Here is a 13,272-nt window from a genome sequence, read left to right as displayed (position 1 = left end):
TCTTAATTTCCCATTTGCGTTAAGATATTTATCAACAGAATTTTTTCAGAAGTTAAGTAATGATCCTCAAAAAAGAAAAAGAAAAAACCAATCAAGTAATAATGTATTTTCGTAAGGCTCGAGAATAGATGTTGAATTGAAACCTGAAAATGCATGGGAGTCCCACATCGGAAAGGTTTGAGAATGGGAAAGCGCGATATGGCTATAAAAGGAAGCAGCGGGGAAGGAGGAAAACCCATCTTTGCGCTTGGGGCAATGACGCAGCTAGTGAGGTTCTAACCGAGGCGCGTCAATTGCTGGTTGAAAACTATTTCCAAACCCCCTCTAGGGCCTGGGTTAGCCCCAGGCCTTCGAGAATTTCTGGAAGGGCTCCCCTCGGGGTAAAGCCCTACAATTTTTTAGTTCAAATTCTTTACAATCCAACTCACTCTTTAGTATTCGTTTGTTTATTTTAAAAGCAAAAATGTTATTTTGGCTCAACAATCATTAGTAACATCTTGCTATTCAATATTTGTTAGCTTATCTATTTTATTCAACATTTGTTAACTTATGGTGAGGAAGATGAAGTTGTCTCTTAGAGTTGACTCTTCTCAAATTTGGTCAAAATTGGATTGTAAATTGTTCTTCAAAATTGTAAATAGTAGTTATTCTCAAAATTGTAAATAGCTCAATGAAAATGGCATACTCGCTTCCACCATGATTGCAGTTGATTCGATCTATTAAGGACTATTGAGGAGTATTTTTAAAAAAGAAAAAGAAAAAGCTATCAAACCCTAATTTTGAAAAATGACGATATTTTTTAAGCTTGTTTAATCAAAAGTTAATATTTTTTTAAATTAAAAATTGAGAGCAAAATGGTTTGTTTTGTTTTTTTTTTTAATACATCAAAATGGTTTGTTTGGAGCAAAACAAACAGATTAATTTGTTTTCTTCTTGATTCGATAATCTCAAATTCTTGGTTGGAAATTCGATAATCTCAAATTCCCGCATTGAAGTTGCAGAAACGTAATTGAGCGACGGAAGATGAATCAAAATCAGATAAAGTGGAGTGGCTCCACTTCGCCATTAATGCTCTTCTTTCTTAGCATATCTTTTTGCGTCACGATTCCACTTTTCTTCGAAAGCGGATGATATAGAAAGACAATTCAGACAACGAGAGTTGAGTTGCGGGGGAAGTGGACAATGGCTCTTCCAACAATGTTACTCTCATCTTCCAATCTCTATCATCTCTCAACAAAATCCCCCAACCTTATCCTCCCACTTCGCTGTTCTTCTTCAGCCTCCGTTTCGGCTCGATCCAAGTCCATCCACTTCGATCTCAAAACTTATTGGGCCAAATTGATCTCCCAGATCAATCGGAGTCTGGACGAAGCCGTTTCGGTTCAGTACCCGGCGCAGATCTACGAGGCCATGCGATACTCCGTCTTGGCCGAGGGAGCCAAGCGAGCCCCGCCGATTATGTGCGTCGCCGCCTGTGAGCTCTTCGGCGCCAACCGCCTCGCCGCTTTCCCAACTGCCTGCGCTCTCGAAATGGTACGGTTTCTTCACGTTTCTGGTTGTTTGGGAGTGAGGAAAGACTGATCTCTAAGCGTTATTAACGAATTGGATATGCTAGTGTATTGTGGGTCTTAGCTTTTGAATGGGAAGTGGTAATGATTTTTACAGATTCCGATTCCTCTGTTCTATCTCCAGGGCATGTTTGGCTAAAGCCTGAATTTGTGTGATATATAATTGTGAAGGTTGAGTTTGTGCATGCTGTTTATTCTGATGAATTATGAACTATAGAAAGTTAGCTTTTATGAATTAAGTTTAGATTGAATTGAGAGAGGTGAGTTTCAAAAACTTGAGTTTACATAGTGATATGAGTTAGTTAGTAGCCTGAAACAAGCAAGTTTATGGATTAAATATAGACTTGGTTCATAATTTTAGGTTAAGTACTACTAGCTAACTTAAAACACTTTTTAAAAGTTTCATGGTGTTTAATGGAAGTATTTGATTAGTGTTTTGCTCAAAAGTGCTTTACCTACCAGCACTACTCTTAAAAGTCGCATCAATCTCACTCTAGATCTCAAAAATCTCTCAAAATCTTTGTCTGAGTTGAAAATTGGAAACAACTCGATTTATTTCTGAACATTCTTCAATTCCTCATCTTTTTATTGTATCATAAAACTGCCCTCTCTAAAGTATAAATGATGGGAATCTGTTGGCTGCCAAGATCTGTTCATATAAACAAACTAGTTCTTTGAGTAGCTACATTAGTCTGAATGCTAGGTCAATGGTGGTAAACAGGTTCATGCAGCCTCATTGATCCATGATGACCTTCCCTGCATGGATGATGACCCGTCACGGCGAGGGCAGCCCTCAAACCACACAGTCTACGGTGTCGACATGGCGATTCTTGCCGGGGATGCACTTTTCCCACTCGGGTTCCGCCACATCGTATCGCACACTCCGAATGACCTTGTCCCAGAGGCTCGCCTCCTCCGCGTGATCACCGAGATTGCCAGAGCAGTTGGATCGACAGGCATGGCAGCTGGGCAGTTCCTAGACCTCGAAGGAGGCCCCAACTCCATTGAATTCGTCCAAGAAAAGAAATTCGGGGAGATGGCCGAATGCTCTGCCGTGTGTGGAGGACTAATAGGTGGAGCAGACGAGCACGAGATCGAGAGATTGCGGAGGTACGGGAGAGCAGTCGGGGTGCTGTATCAGGTTGTGAATGATGTTATGGAGGAAAAGAGGAGGAAAGAAGAAGGAAGAACGAAGAAGGGGAAGCGCTATGTGGGGATTTATGGGATTGAGAAAGCCATGGATGTGGCAGAGGAGCTTAGAGCCAAGGCCAAAGAAGAACTTGATGGCTTTCAGAAATATGGCGATTCTGTGCAGCCTCTCTATAGCTTTGTGGATTTTGCTGCTGATAGAGGCTTTTCCATTGGTGATTCAAGTGAGTAATTTAGGATTCAAAAAGATCATAAATTACTTAACATTATTGTCTGGTAGTTTACACTCTTCATTAGAAATTTATGAATGCATCTTCACTTTATAGATGTAAGTATAAATATATGTTAAAAAGTGGATTAAACCTTAGCCATAATGAGAATCCGCTGCCTCCAAAACATTTATCAGAACTCCCTCATATATCATAACTATGATGCTTACAAAATATTAATATCCTTCCATCTTGTTAACTATTTTTTTGGTTCAACAACGGTGGAGTGGGGATATCAATCTCTCTACTAATGCATTTAATCTGCGTCTTTGTTTACTAATTCCTTGATTTTGTATGGAAAAATATTATCAGAATACTTGCATATTCCTAACTAATTAAAAATGCATTAAACTATAAATAAAATGCTACTAAAATTTTTAATGAGAGAAACAAATAGAAGATGAGATTATCCGGGAGTAGAATGATTAGAAAATAGGCTGTAGCGTATCAATTTCTATTTTATAAGCAAATATTTGAATCTTCGCCTTAACATAAAGGCATCCAATTGATTAATTAAAGAAATTGTAAATTTTTAAATTTTGAGATAGGGTCAATAGTTACACTGCATTAATGAAAAATGGTCAAATGTATGATAAATCGCATATGGCTATTCGATTTTTTCTCTCTTTTGGGTTAGTTTCTACCTAGTTATTTTTTCCATTCACTCTATTGCTATATTCAGGTTTTATAAAATTATTTACAACGTCATCCTATAAATTGTTTTGTTTAAACAACTTCAACCACTTTCAATTTTAGCCAACATGATCTTAGTTTAGCAGCAATTGATATCTGTCTCTCACGAGAGGTTATGCATTTGAATTTCTCATCCCTAATTATTGTATTAAAAAAATTTTGATCTTAGTTTAATAGTAATTGATATCTGTCTCCCACAAGAGGTTATGCTTTTGAATCTCCCATCCCTAATTATTATACTAAAAAAAATATTTTAGAAATCATTGGATTGATTTTGTTTCTCTCTTCTAGATTGTTTTACAATTATTCTCAAATATAAAGGTATGCCATTTGGAATTTGGCTATTGATTGAAGGTGCAACGACTACTCTTTTACTATAATATGATTTTCTTCCCTTTACATCTTTTTACCAAACTAAAGCCACCATCGCCTATGATAACTTAATTTAGTGCCTTTATTATTATTATTATTTACAAATCCAAAGTTCTAGATCTTTCTTTTGTAACAAAACACTACTTTGAGATTATAATATTTTTAATTTCTAATCTACATATTAATGTTTTAATCATCTCCTTCTTTTTCCTCCTTGACGAGAACCTTAAAAGTACTATTGAACATATCAGACTTAACTTTCAATATTTTTATTTTACAAGTATGTTGAATAATACTCTCAGTTAACTTTCTAATACTATATGTGTATCTATTCTCAGTTATTAAGAGTTTTTTTTAGTAAATTAGGTAAGGGTGGAAATTTGAATCCACGGCCATTTCGTCGGAGATTTATATTACAACCAGTTGAATTATGCTTACGTTAGCAATTATTAAGAGTTGGAGTTGTCCAACTAAATTAGACCATTGAAATGCTCCATAATTCAAGTATTAGGGATTTAGTTATTACATCTTTTAAAATAGAGAGAGCTAAATTGTTACGTGTACCAAATTGTTACCAAAATTAAAATATACTTTGATATGACCTGAGTTTTATTCATTTTATCTAATAATAGATGTCTGTAACAAATATTTAAAACTTTTGCAAGGTGCTACATCTATTAAAGGAATATCCATAATACATAAGTGAAAGAATACTATTTTTGTATGAAGTATTTTAAAGCCACGAGAGCACTGACCTAAAGTAAACAATACCGTGTAATTGTGAAAATATAAAAGAACGTCAAAATTAATCTAGATTTGTCGGTATGGATTAAGACACCAATGTCTGACTAAAAAGTTGTGAGTTCTAATTCCTACCGTATATGTGCTGTTAAAGAAAAAAGAATCTAGATTTTTGTTAAATAATAAATAAATCAAGGCTAAAAGTTTTAATTATTTATTACAACAGACGTATCCAAATCCTATTGATTTTCCTAAATATTATTATTGTTGGGAATTTTGTTGTCCCATGCAGAAGCCAATTGTCACAATCACCCTTCACTCTTCAGACATTCCCATTCCCACCTCTCCCCACTCCTCACTGTCCTTTTTGTCTTTTTCCTTTTTTTATTTAAAAAAAAAGTATGTTTCCTTTTGTTTGCATTAGGTTGTATTTGGACTGTCACCATTTTCTCTCTCTCTTTTTTTTTAATTATTACTAATACTTAATTGTCATTATCCCATTCGTCCTTCTTTCTTTCCTTTAACGCCCCGCGGCGTAATTTTCTCACCCATAAAGTCAACTTTGACCGATAACGACATTCCTCTCAGATTCTGACACGTTGCCCTCATCTTAAAACCAACGGCTCCGATCCACCGCTTTCACACGGTGTCCCGCACGAATAAAACCAGGAGATTTTTGCCTTGCCACGTGTCACGTCTGTCACGTCTGTCACTGTTATTTAAGATGACCTATCGAGTTGCAACACGTAATCGAATCGTAGAGTCTGAAACTGGATAAAATAATCTCCCGCGCGAAGATCTGTGTAATTCCTAAAATGCCCTCTTTCTTTCGGAAACGGACTTCCCAAAAATATTGTGTAATCTTTGTCCCCCCAAAATAAAGTTAATAAATTTTCGGTTTTGCGATTCTTAGTTAAATATGGAAAAATGTTGGATTTTATTATTATTCTTTAAAGATATAAAATGTGATTAATCATCTTACTCTTTCTTTTTCTCTAATAATTTCAATAATACATACCAAACCAATAATACACAATTCTTTTTCTTAATAAAATAGAAAAATTATAGCTAATAGCATGATTTAATATTTAATTTCATAAAATAGCAATAAGTTGAACTTTCTTACAAATATACTACTAGTTAATTATTGATTTTCTTTTTATAATAATTATTCAATCATAATGAAAATTAATATATTATATATATCCTATTTTGTAAAAAAAAAGAATAGAATTATATAAATAATCAAATCGATATAATTATAGATTCCAAAAATATCACCAACATTCATTAACCGTAATATGCAAAAAATAGTATTGTTTCAGCTTATATCAATGCGGTACTGGTTTGAAGTGGCTTCGACAATCAAAATTAAGTGTGTGATAATAATTGAGATTATAATTTGATAGAGCTATACTAAGACGAACAAATGTTACCTTAAACGGCTATACAAGATTAATATGTAGGTATAGATTCGAACCTCGTTTGAGGATATATACATTGACGAGTTAAACTATGCTCCACCTAACCTATTGAGGTTGGATTAGAGATCTTACTTGCACAAATTTTGTCATTTTAGAATCATGGTCTATTGTAATGACTTGCTCAATAATTTTTTATTTTTGTAACAATATTGATCAAATACATCTTTAAATATTAAAAAAAAAACAGAAAATATTATTAAAAATAATTCAATATTTTGGAAGATAACCAAAATAAAAAAGAGAGAAAATATTCTTATTCTTATCATGAAAAAAGTTACCTTCCTTAATTATATGGTTTAGGGTTAAAAAAAAGTTCGAAACTATATATTTATTCTCTCTCTCTCTCTCTCTCTCTCTCTCTTTTCCGGCGCCACATGCGAGGCTTGCAGATTCTCTCTCCTCTGCTAGAAACGTCTGAGCTCTTATTTTAATGGCGGAAACAGTACACGCGTCAACAAATTTTCCCTACTGATCCCTCCAAATTTCAACTCTCGACGCCATTCTTTCATTATTTTTTCTCTCTTTTTCCACTTTCCCACCGCAACATTTGCCCAACATTACTGCCAACTCCTATTTAATCGCTTCAGACATCCGTCCGATGGATTTCTCCCTCAAGTCATTCAAATCCCACGGCTCCTACAAGTATGCGAGGAAGCTTTCTGGGGGTGGAGGAGCAGACGATAGTCAAGAACAGCTACCGATTCTTTCAGATCAGGACCCGGGTAATCTTCACCAGCAACAGTCCATGGCGGTGTCTGATGCTTCTGACCGGAACGAGGTCATCGTCAAGATCGATCAGCCCGACTCTTTGAATGCGACGTCAAGAGTAATGGAGGCGGTGAACGCCAGTGGGAGGATTTGGCGGGAGTCGAGCTACGATTTCTGGAATGATGGTGATGGTAGGCGAAGTAATGCTGAAGGTTCTAATGGCGATGGTAGGAGTGAGGATTTCGAGTTTAGGCAACATAGGCAGGGTGTGGAAGATCCGCCTTCGAAGCTTATTGGACAGTTTCTGCACAAACAGAAGGCGTCCGGGGAGATGTCCTTGGATATGGATATGGAAATGTTGGAACTACCGCAGGATAAGACGTTGCCTCCGGTGGCGGAGTCTCCGATGCGTCGGAGCTCGAAGGAGTTGAAGGTCTCGTTCGAGTCTATCTCAGAGATTTCTGAAAACGATTCGATGCGAAGACGGCATAGGGACTCGCCGGCCGATGAGGAGTATAAAGGACAGCAACCGCCGCAGCGCGATCGTCGAGCATACGGCAATGGTCACGATGACGGTGGTGCCGAGGTTGTGAGATGCACATCCAATTCATCTTTTCAGAGAGACGTATCATTCCAGAGAAAATCTAGCTTGCTTAGGGCTAAGACTAAGTCCAGATTGTTGGACCCGCCGGAGCAGCCGGACCGGAGGTCCGGCGTCCGGTCCGGCCGTGTACCCCCAAAATCAGGACAAATCCGCTCCGGATTGTTGTCAAAAGCCTTGGACGAGGAAGACGATGATCCATTCTTGGAAGAAGATCTACCAGATGAGTATAAGAAATCCAATCTTGGTGCTCTGACTCTGTTACAATGGGCGAGTTTGATTTTGATCATCGCTGCCTTGGTTTGCACTCTGTCAATTCCCTATTTGAACCGAAAGAATCTATGGAAGCTCAAATTATGGAAATGGGAGGTCATGGTTCTAGTTCTGATTTGCGGGAGGCTGGTTTCTGGGTGGGGGATTAGGATAATCGTGTTCTTCATCGAGAGAAACTTTCTACTGCGTAAACGGGTTCTATACTTTGTGTATGGGGTCAGAAAAGCAGTCCAGAATTGTCTTTGGTTGGGACTGGTTTTAATTGCTTGGAACTTTCTGTTTGATGACAAAGTTCAAAGAGAAGTCAAAAGCAATGCCCTAGAGTATGTGACCAAAGTTCTAGTATGTCTTCTGGTGAGCACCTTAGTTTGGTTGGTGAAGACCCTAATGGTGAAGGTGCTCGCCTCCTCTTTCCATGTGAGCACATATTTTGACAGGATTCAGGATGCTCTGTTTAACCAGTATGTAATCGAGACGCTGTCGGGGCCGCCATTGATAGAGATTCGAAAGAACGAGGAAGAAGAAGAGAGGCTTGCAGAAGAGGTTATGAAGTTGCAGAATGCAGGGGCCACCATTCCCCCTGATCTGAAGGCCACTGCCTTCTCCACTGCAAAGGGTGGGAGGGTGATTGGGAGTGGAGGGCTGCAGAGAAGCCCCCGCGGAAGAAGCGGCAAGCTCTCTCGGTCGCTGTCGAAGAATGGCGACGACGGTATAACCATTGATCATCTGCATAAGCTTAGTCCTAAGAATGTGTCTGCTTGGAATATGAAGAGGCTGATGAACATTGTTCGACATGGGGCTCTTTCAACTTTGGACGAACAGATCAAGGATTCAACTCATGAGGAAGACGAGTCAGCAACACAGATAAAGAGTGAATGCGAGGCAAAAGTTGCTGCCAAGAAGATTTTTCAGAACGTGGCCAGGCATGGTTCCAAGTAAGTTGCTTTTTTCTGATGGGTCTTGCTCCTTTTTTACTTTCTTGTGAAGCACTTGAATTTTAATGGGTTTTCTAAAAATCATGTAAAAAGATGCCCTCTGAAAAGGATTGACAAGAACAGAATATGTTTACTATGAGACATGATTGGATAAATTGTCTCTTGATAGAAAATTTACCTAAAATGGTGTCTTACCCATAAAATCATCTCTCAGAGGGCAATTTACCATAAATTTGGAGGAACTAATTGGAACCAACCTATTTTGAGAATTTTTTTCCCCCTCAAAACGACTTTATATTTGCTAAAAAACACTTCTTGACTTTTAATTTGGTACATACGACAAGTTGGATGATTCAAGCTGCTGTAAATTGTAATGCGGCTACTGCTTTAAATTCCTCAGCAATTAACGAATCCCGAATCACTTATGCATTGTTTATAAGCATATTTCTCTTCGTGGGAAAAGTAGTTTAAAGACCAAACTGAGATGAGAATAGTTCAACAGGTCTTCTATATTTCAGATTACTGAATCTAAATTATTTATCTAAGAAAAACAGATTCACAAGGAACAAGATAAATGCACACTGTAACATTCATGGAAATCGGCGCATGATCAAGAGAATAGAATTAGCTTAATCCATTTGCTCCTTGCTCTCAACTATGGTTCTAGAAATGCTAAGTAGCAAACTGAAATATTGTTTGAATACATGTAACTGGGATCTTGAACCATGATTGTCATGTTTTGCTCGGATACTCTTGTTGATTCATTTGTCCATCTTGATTTTCTATGCCAATTCTTACTCTTAATTTCTTGCAATTTTTTTTAATCTTTTATTAGATACATCTACCTAGAGGACTTGATGCGTTTCATGCAAGAAGATGAAGCTTTAAAAACCATGAGTCTCTTCGAAGGAGCATCTGAGAGCAGGAAAATAAGCAAGTCATCCTTGAAAAACTGGGTGGTAAGCAATCTCTTATCAATTTACACCAGTAACTTACTACTGAGCATTCAATTATGGGATTAGCAATAGCATGGAACAAATGGTTCTTGAAATATTCTTCAGTCATTGATTTTTCCTCCATCTTCCTTGGGACCTCATTTCGAGGATTAACATGTTTCATGTTGTAAACAACCTGCCAACTTGAGCATAGCTCAGCGGTAAAGGCATATAACTCTTTCTCTTCAGATTGAAGGTTCAAATTCCGATACCTCACATCCGTTGAACTAAGCAAAAAACATGTTTATAATCATCGTATCGGTCTTGTTTCGTATCATATTGGGTTTGTTCTGATGATATTGTGCATCCAACTGTTTCAGGTCAATGCCTTCAGAGAGCGGAGGGCCTTGGCTTTGACACTAAACGATACTAAAACAGCTGTGAATAAACTTCACCGTATGGTGAATATTTTAGTTTCTGTTGTTATCCTGGTTATTTGGTTACTGATTCTGGGTATAGCCACCAGCAAGTTTCTCCTATTTGTAACCTCTCAACTTGTGCTAGTGGCATTTGTATTTGGAAATACTTGCAAGACTGTTTTTGAAGCAATCATCTTCTTATTTGTGATGCATCCATTCGATGTTGGAGACCGGTGTGAAATCGATGGCGTCCAGGTATTTCCCTTCTCCAAGTAATTTTGGCCGTACATCTACATTCCCATATGACAATCCTTGTTCTAAACAGTATTCCATGAATTTCAGATGATTGTAGAAGAAATGAATATTTTGACGACCATCTTTCTACGATACGACAACCAGAAGATCGTCTTTCCGAACAGCGTTCTTGCAACCAAGGCCATCCACAATTTCTACCGCAGTCCCGACATGGGAGACGCTGTTGAATTCTGTCTTCACATATCTACTCCGCCCGAAAAAATTGCTGTCATGAGACAGAGAATAGTAAGGTATGTGGAGGAAAAAAAAACAGCAACCACTATAACTAAGTTCGGTTTAACAAAAATTCAGACAGCCTCATTTCCCAACTTCTCTCTTGCTTTATCTTTGCAGTTACATTGAGGCCAAGAAGGAGCACTGGTGCCCTGCACCAATGATTGTCTTCAAGGATGTGGAAGAGTTGAACAGGCTAAGAATAGCGATATGGCTTACTCATAGAATGAACCATCAAGACATGGGAGAGAGATGGACAAGGAGAGCTCTCTTGGTTGAAGAACTGCTTAAGATTTTCCAAGAGCTTGACCTTCAATACCGTCTTCTACCGCTCGATATTAATGTCCGTACCTTGCCTCCGGTGAACTCTACCAGGCTTCCAGCTACTTGGACAGCCACTACAAGTTGAGTGAGGCAGACAAGGAAAGGAAATCGACCAACGATGCAGGATGCTTACGGTTTGTAGTATCTAAACGAGGCTTTTTATTTCACAGCAAGCGAGAGATATGCTATTGTATGTATTTTATTGTGTGAGTGAGTTAGTTACCAATTTAATGCTCTTACTTCAAAATTCTCCATTCTTAAAAGGCTGTATATTCAACTGCGAGCTAATATTACTATTGTACCTTTTTTAGATGTTGATGTTGATGTTGATTTGCCCCTTGTAAGGTTTGAACTTCTTCCACTGCAATAATAATGTTATATTCATCTTAAACATAACCAATTCTTTACAGCTTTCCCCTTGGAGACGAAGCAACCAGTGTTCTTTCGGTCGATTCTCAAAGGACTTCCCGTCCGAACCATAATCTCTTTAATCAGAGCTTTTAGAGGAGACTCTCCTCTAACAATACTGTGGTTTCCAGATCCACATATCACTATAACCTCTGCTGGAATCACAGAGTTTTCATCCTCAAAGTTGAGTTTCATCTCCTTCATCCACTGCAACATGATCACATAAGCTGCACCTACATGTGCTCCATGAAAATCCAACTTAAGCTCCATTGAATCCCACACCATTACTTCTTTCAAAACAGATGAGCCAACCAACTCTTCGACCAACAAAGCTTCATTGCCATACAGAGCCGTGATCAAGTCTTCGATCGAAAGTGGAAGATCGGCGGCACTCATGTCTTGTAGCATTGACATAAGCTTGGGACATGAATTCAAGACAGAATTGTAAGTTCGAACAGAAAAGGGAAGGGAGGAAGTTTTCATCGTTTGGAGCCACAGAAGCATATCTGCAAGCTTATTGTGAGCTCCGTATGATGAAAGTACCATGTTAGAACAAACTGTGTCCAAATCAATATCATCCTTCTCCATCTGTTCCAAACTTCTCTTCATATCTTCAAATAATCCCAACGTTCCATAAGCGTAAATAACAGACCTATATTCAAATGACGATGGTGCAATTCCTTTGGATCTCATCTCTTTCACCAAACTCTCGGCTTCCTCTGGTCTCTTCATGGCGCACAACCCAGAAACTATTGATTCAAAAGCTCGACGTCTAACATAAACGGAGGTCGAATTATGAAGAAGCTCGAGAAGGGAATCGTAAGAGTTATCAAATCCTCTCTCTGAACCGTGCTTGGATTGAGATTCAACAAGTTGACAGTAGAAACTCACAAGCTTTCTTTCTTGAAATCCTAACTTTGAAGTTGCCTCGGAAATTAGGGCTTCCGAGTCAGTGAACTGCCCATGTTTATCGAGGAAGGCAACAAGGTCAGCGACTAGCCTGGAATTCCATGTGAACCAGGATGCTTCTGTAATTCTAGAATACAACTGCAGGAATATAGAGAAAAATTAAACGAGAGAGGTAAAATTTGGTTGAGTAGATAATTCTCGCATGAATTCGATGAAAAAGAAGACCTAAAGGAAGCGAAAATCTAAGATCTGGAAATACATTTTTCGGCTCGATCTTCTCGAAAACAGAGAAACAATGAAATGATACGATAAAGAAGAAGAAGCAAGGCGAACTTACAGTGAGAGCGACGAAGCAGAGTGCAGGTTGAGGAGTGTGAGAAGAGAGGATACGGGAGAGGACATTGAGAGCAATAGACCTGGGAGAACTCGCTACGAACTTTCGGATCAAGCGATTGGTCGCCGATTGGTCTCCGGCGGCGGCGGTTGTGGCCAAAGTGGAGAGGAACCGGTGGCTCTGCTTGGTAAGTGCAGTACATCGGACCGGCAGCAACCGCCGTAGCGTCAAGGAGAGACGAACACTGCCTCCGATCACGAACGGCGGCGGACACAAGCGGAGTTCCATAGAGAATCGCATCTGCAAAACCAGAGACTCGCCCCCAACTCGGTGAGTCAATTCTGTAGTTGACCTCAAAATTCCTCTGCACCTATTCCAACTATTATCTATCAAAGCAATTTACTATTATTATTATTACTATTATTGTTGTGTTGTTATTTTGAATTCGAGCCAGTTTTATTGTTAATCTATGGAAGTCTAACTAGAATGTATAATTGAATAATATAAAAAATTAAACCTTTTTAAATAATACAAATTAAATTGAAATTTTACTCAAATATTCTAAGCCTCATAAACTAAAGTGTTCGTTTTGAAATTTGACGTATTTTCTTTTTTCATTGAA

The 13,272-nt window shown here is 38.3% G+C and overlaps 3 protein-coding genes and 1 non-coding gene across 4 annotated transcripts; 3 read left to right on the top strand and 1 right to left on the bottom strand.

The window, feature by feature from the left end:
* Positions 1 to 237: 237 nt before the first annotated feature.
* LOC148212656 (U4 spliceosomal RNA) lies at positions 238 to 388 on the top strand. The gene has a single exon (XR_015789548.1). It is a non-coding gene; the product is annotated as a U4 spliceosomal RNA (small nuclear RNA).
* Positions 389 to 918: 530 nt separating this feature from the next.
* GGR (geranylgeranyl reductase) lies at positions 919 to 3,125 on the top strand. The gene is made up of 2 exons (XM_022285050.2): positions 919 to 1,533; positions 2,290 to 3,125. Exons 1-2 carry the CDS (start codon positions 1,183 to 1,185, stop codon positions 2,947 to 2,949), a joined length of 1,011 nt encoding a protein of 336 aa, XP_022140742.1. The 5' UTR covers positions 919 to 1,182; the 3' UTR covers positions 2,950 to 3,125.
* Positions 3,126 to 6,582: 3,457 nt separating this feature from the next.
* Positions 6,583 to 11,084, top strand: LOC111011094 (mechanosensitive ion channel protein 6). Its single transcript, XM_022284717.2, has 5 exons — positions 6,583 to 8,793; positions 9,629 to 9,752; positions 10,109 to 10,402; positions 10,490 to 10,692; positions 10,796 to 11,084. The coding sequence occupies exons 1-5, from the start codon at positions 6,875 to 6,877 to the stop codon at positions 11,082 to 11,084; spliced, it is 2,829 nt and encodes a 942-aa protein (XP_022140409.1). The 5' UTR covers positions 6,583 to 6,874.
* On the bottom strand, positions 9,738 to 13,164 carry LOC111011095 (pentatricopeptide (PPR) repeat-containing protein). Its single transcript, XM_022284718.2, has 2 exons — positions 12,654 to 13,164; positions 9,738 to 12,454 (listed from the first exon to the last, which is right to left on the bottom strand). The coding sequence occupies exons 1-2, from the start codon at positions 12,948 to 12,950 to the stop codon at positions 11,381 to 11,383; spliced, it is 1,371 nt and encodes a 456-aa protein (XP_022140410.1). The 5' UTR covers positions 12,951 to 13,164; the 3' UTR covers positions 9,738 to 11,380.
* Positions 13,165 to 13,272: the final 108 nt, after the last annotated feature.

The sequence above is a fragment of the Momordica charantia genome (assembly GCF_013281855.1).
Source record: "Momordica charantia cultivar OHB3-1 chromosome 2 unlocalized genomic scaffold, Mcharantia_2.0 BLBB01000002.1, whole genome shotgun sequence".
Taxonomy (NCBI): Eukaryota; Viridiplantae; Streptophyta; class Magnoliopsida; order Cucurbitales; family Cucurbitaceae; genus Momordica; species Momordica charantia.
This window is presented reverse-complemented; position numbering and strand designations above follow the sequence as displayed.

Coding starts and splice junctions, on each gene's coding strand:
- LOC111011094 (XM_022284717.2), top strand. CDS start 6,875: ATGGATTTCTCCCTCAAGTCATTCAAATCCCACGGCTCCTACAAGTAT. Junction 8,794..9,628: donor GTGGCCAGGCATGGTTCCAA/GTAAGTTGCTTT, acceptor ATCTTTTATTAG/ATACATCTACCTAGAGGACT. Junction 9,753..10,108: donor CATCCTTGAAAAACTGGGTG/GTAAGCAATCTC, acceptor CAACTGTTTCAG/GTCAATGCCTTCAGAGAGCG.
- LOC111011095 (XM_022284718.2), bottom strand. CDS start 12,950: ATGCGATTCTCTATGGAACTCCGCTTGTGTCCGCCGCCGTTCGTGATC. Junction 12,455..12,653: donor TCTGCTTCGTCGCTCTCACT/GTAAGTTCGCCT, acceptor ATATTCCTGCAG/TTGTATTCTAGAATTACAGA.
- GGR (XM_022285050.2), top strand. CDS start 1,183: ATGGCTCTTCCAACAATGTTACTCTCATCTTCCAATCTCTATCATCTC. Junction 1,534..2,289: donor CTGCCTGCGCTCTCGAAATG/GTACGGTTTCTT, acceptor GGTGGTAAACAG/GTTCATGCAGCCTCATTGAT.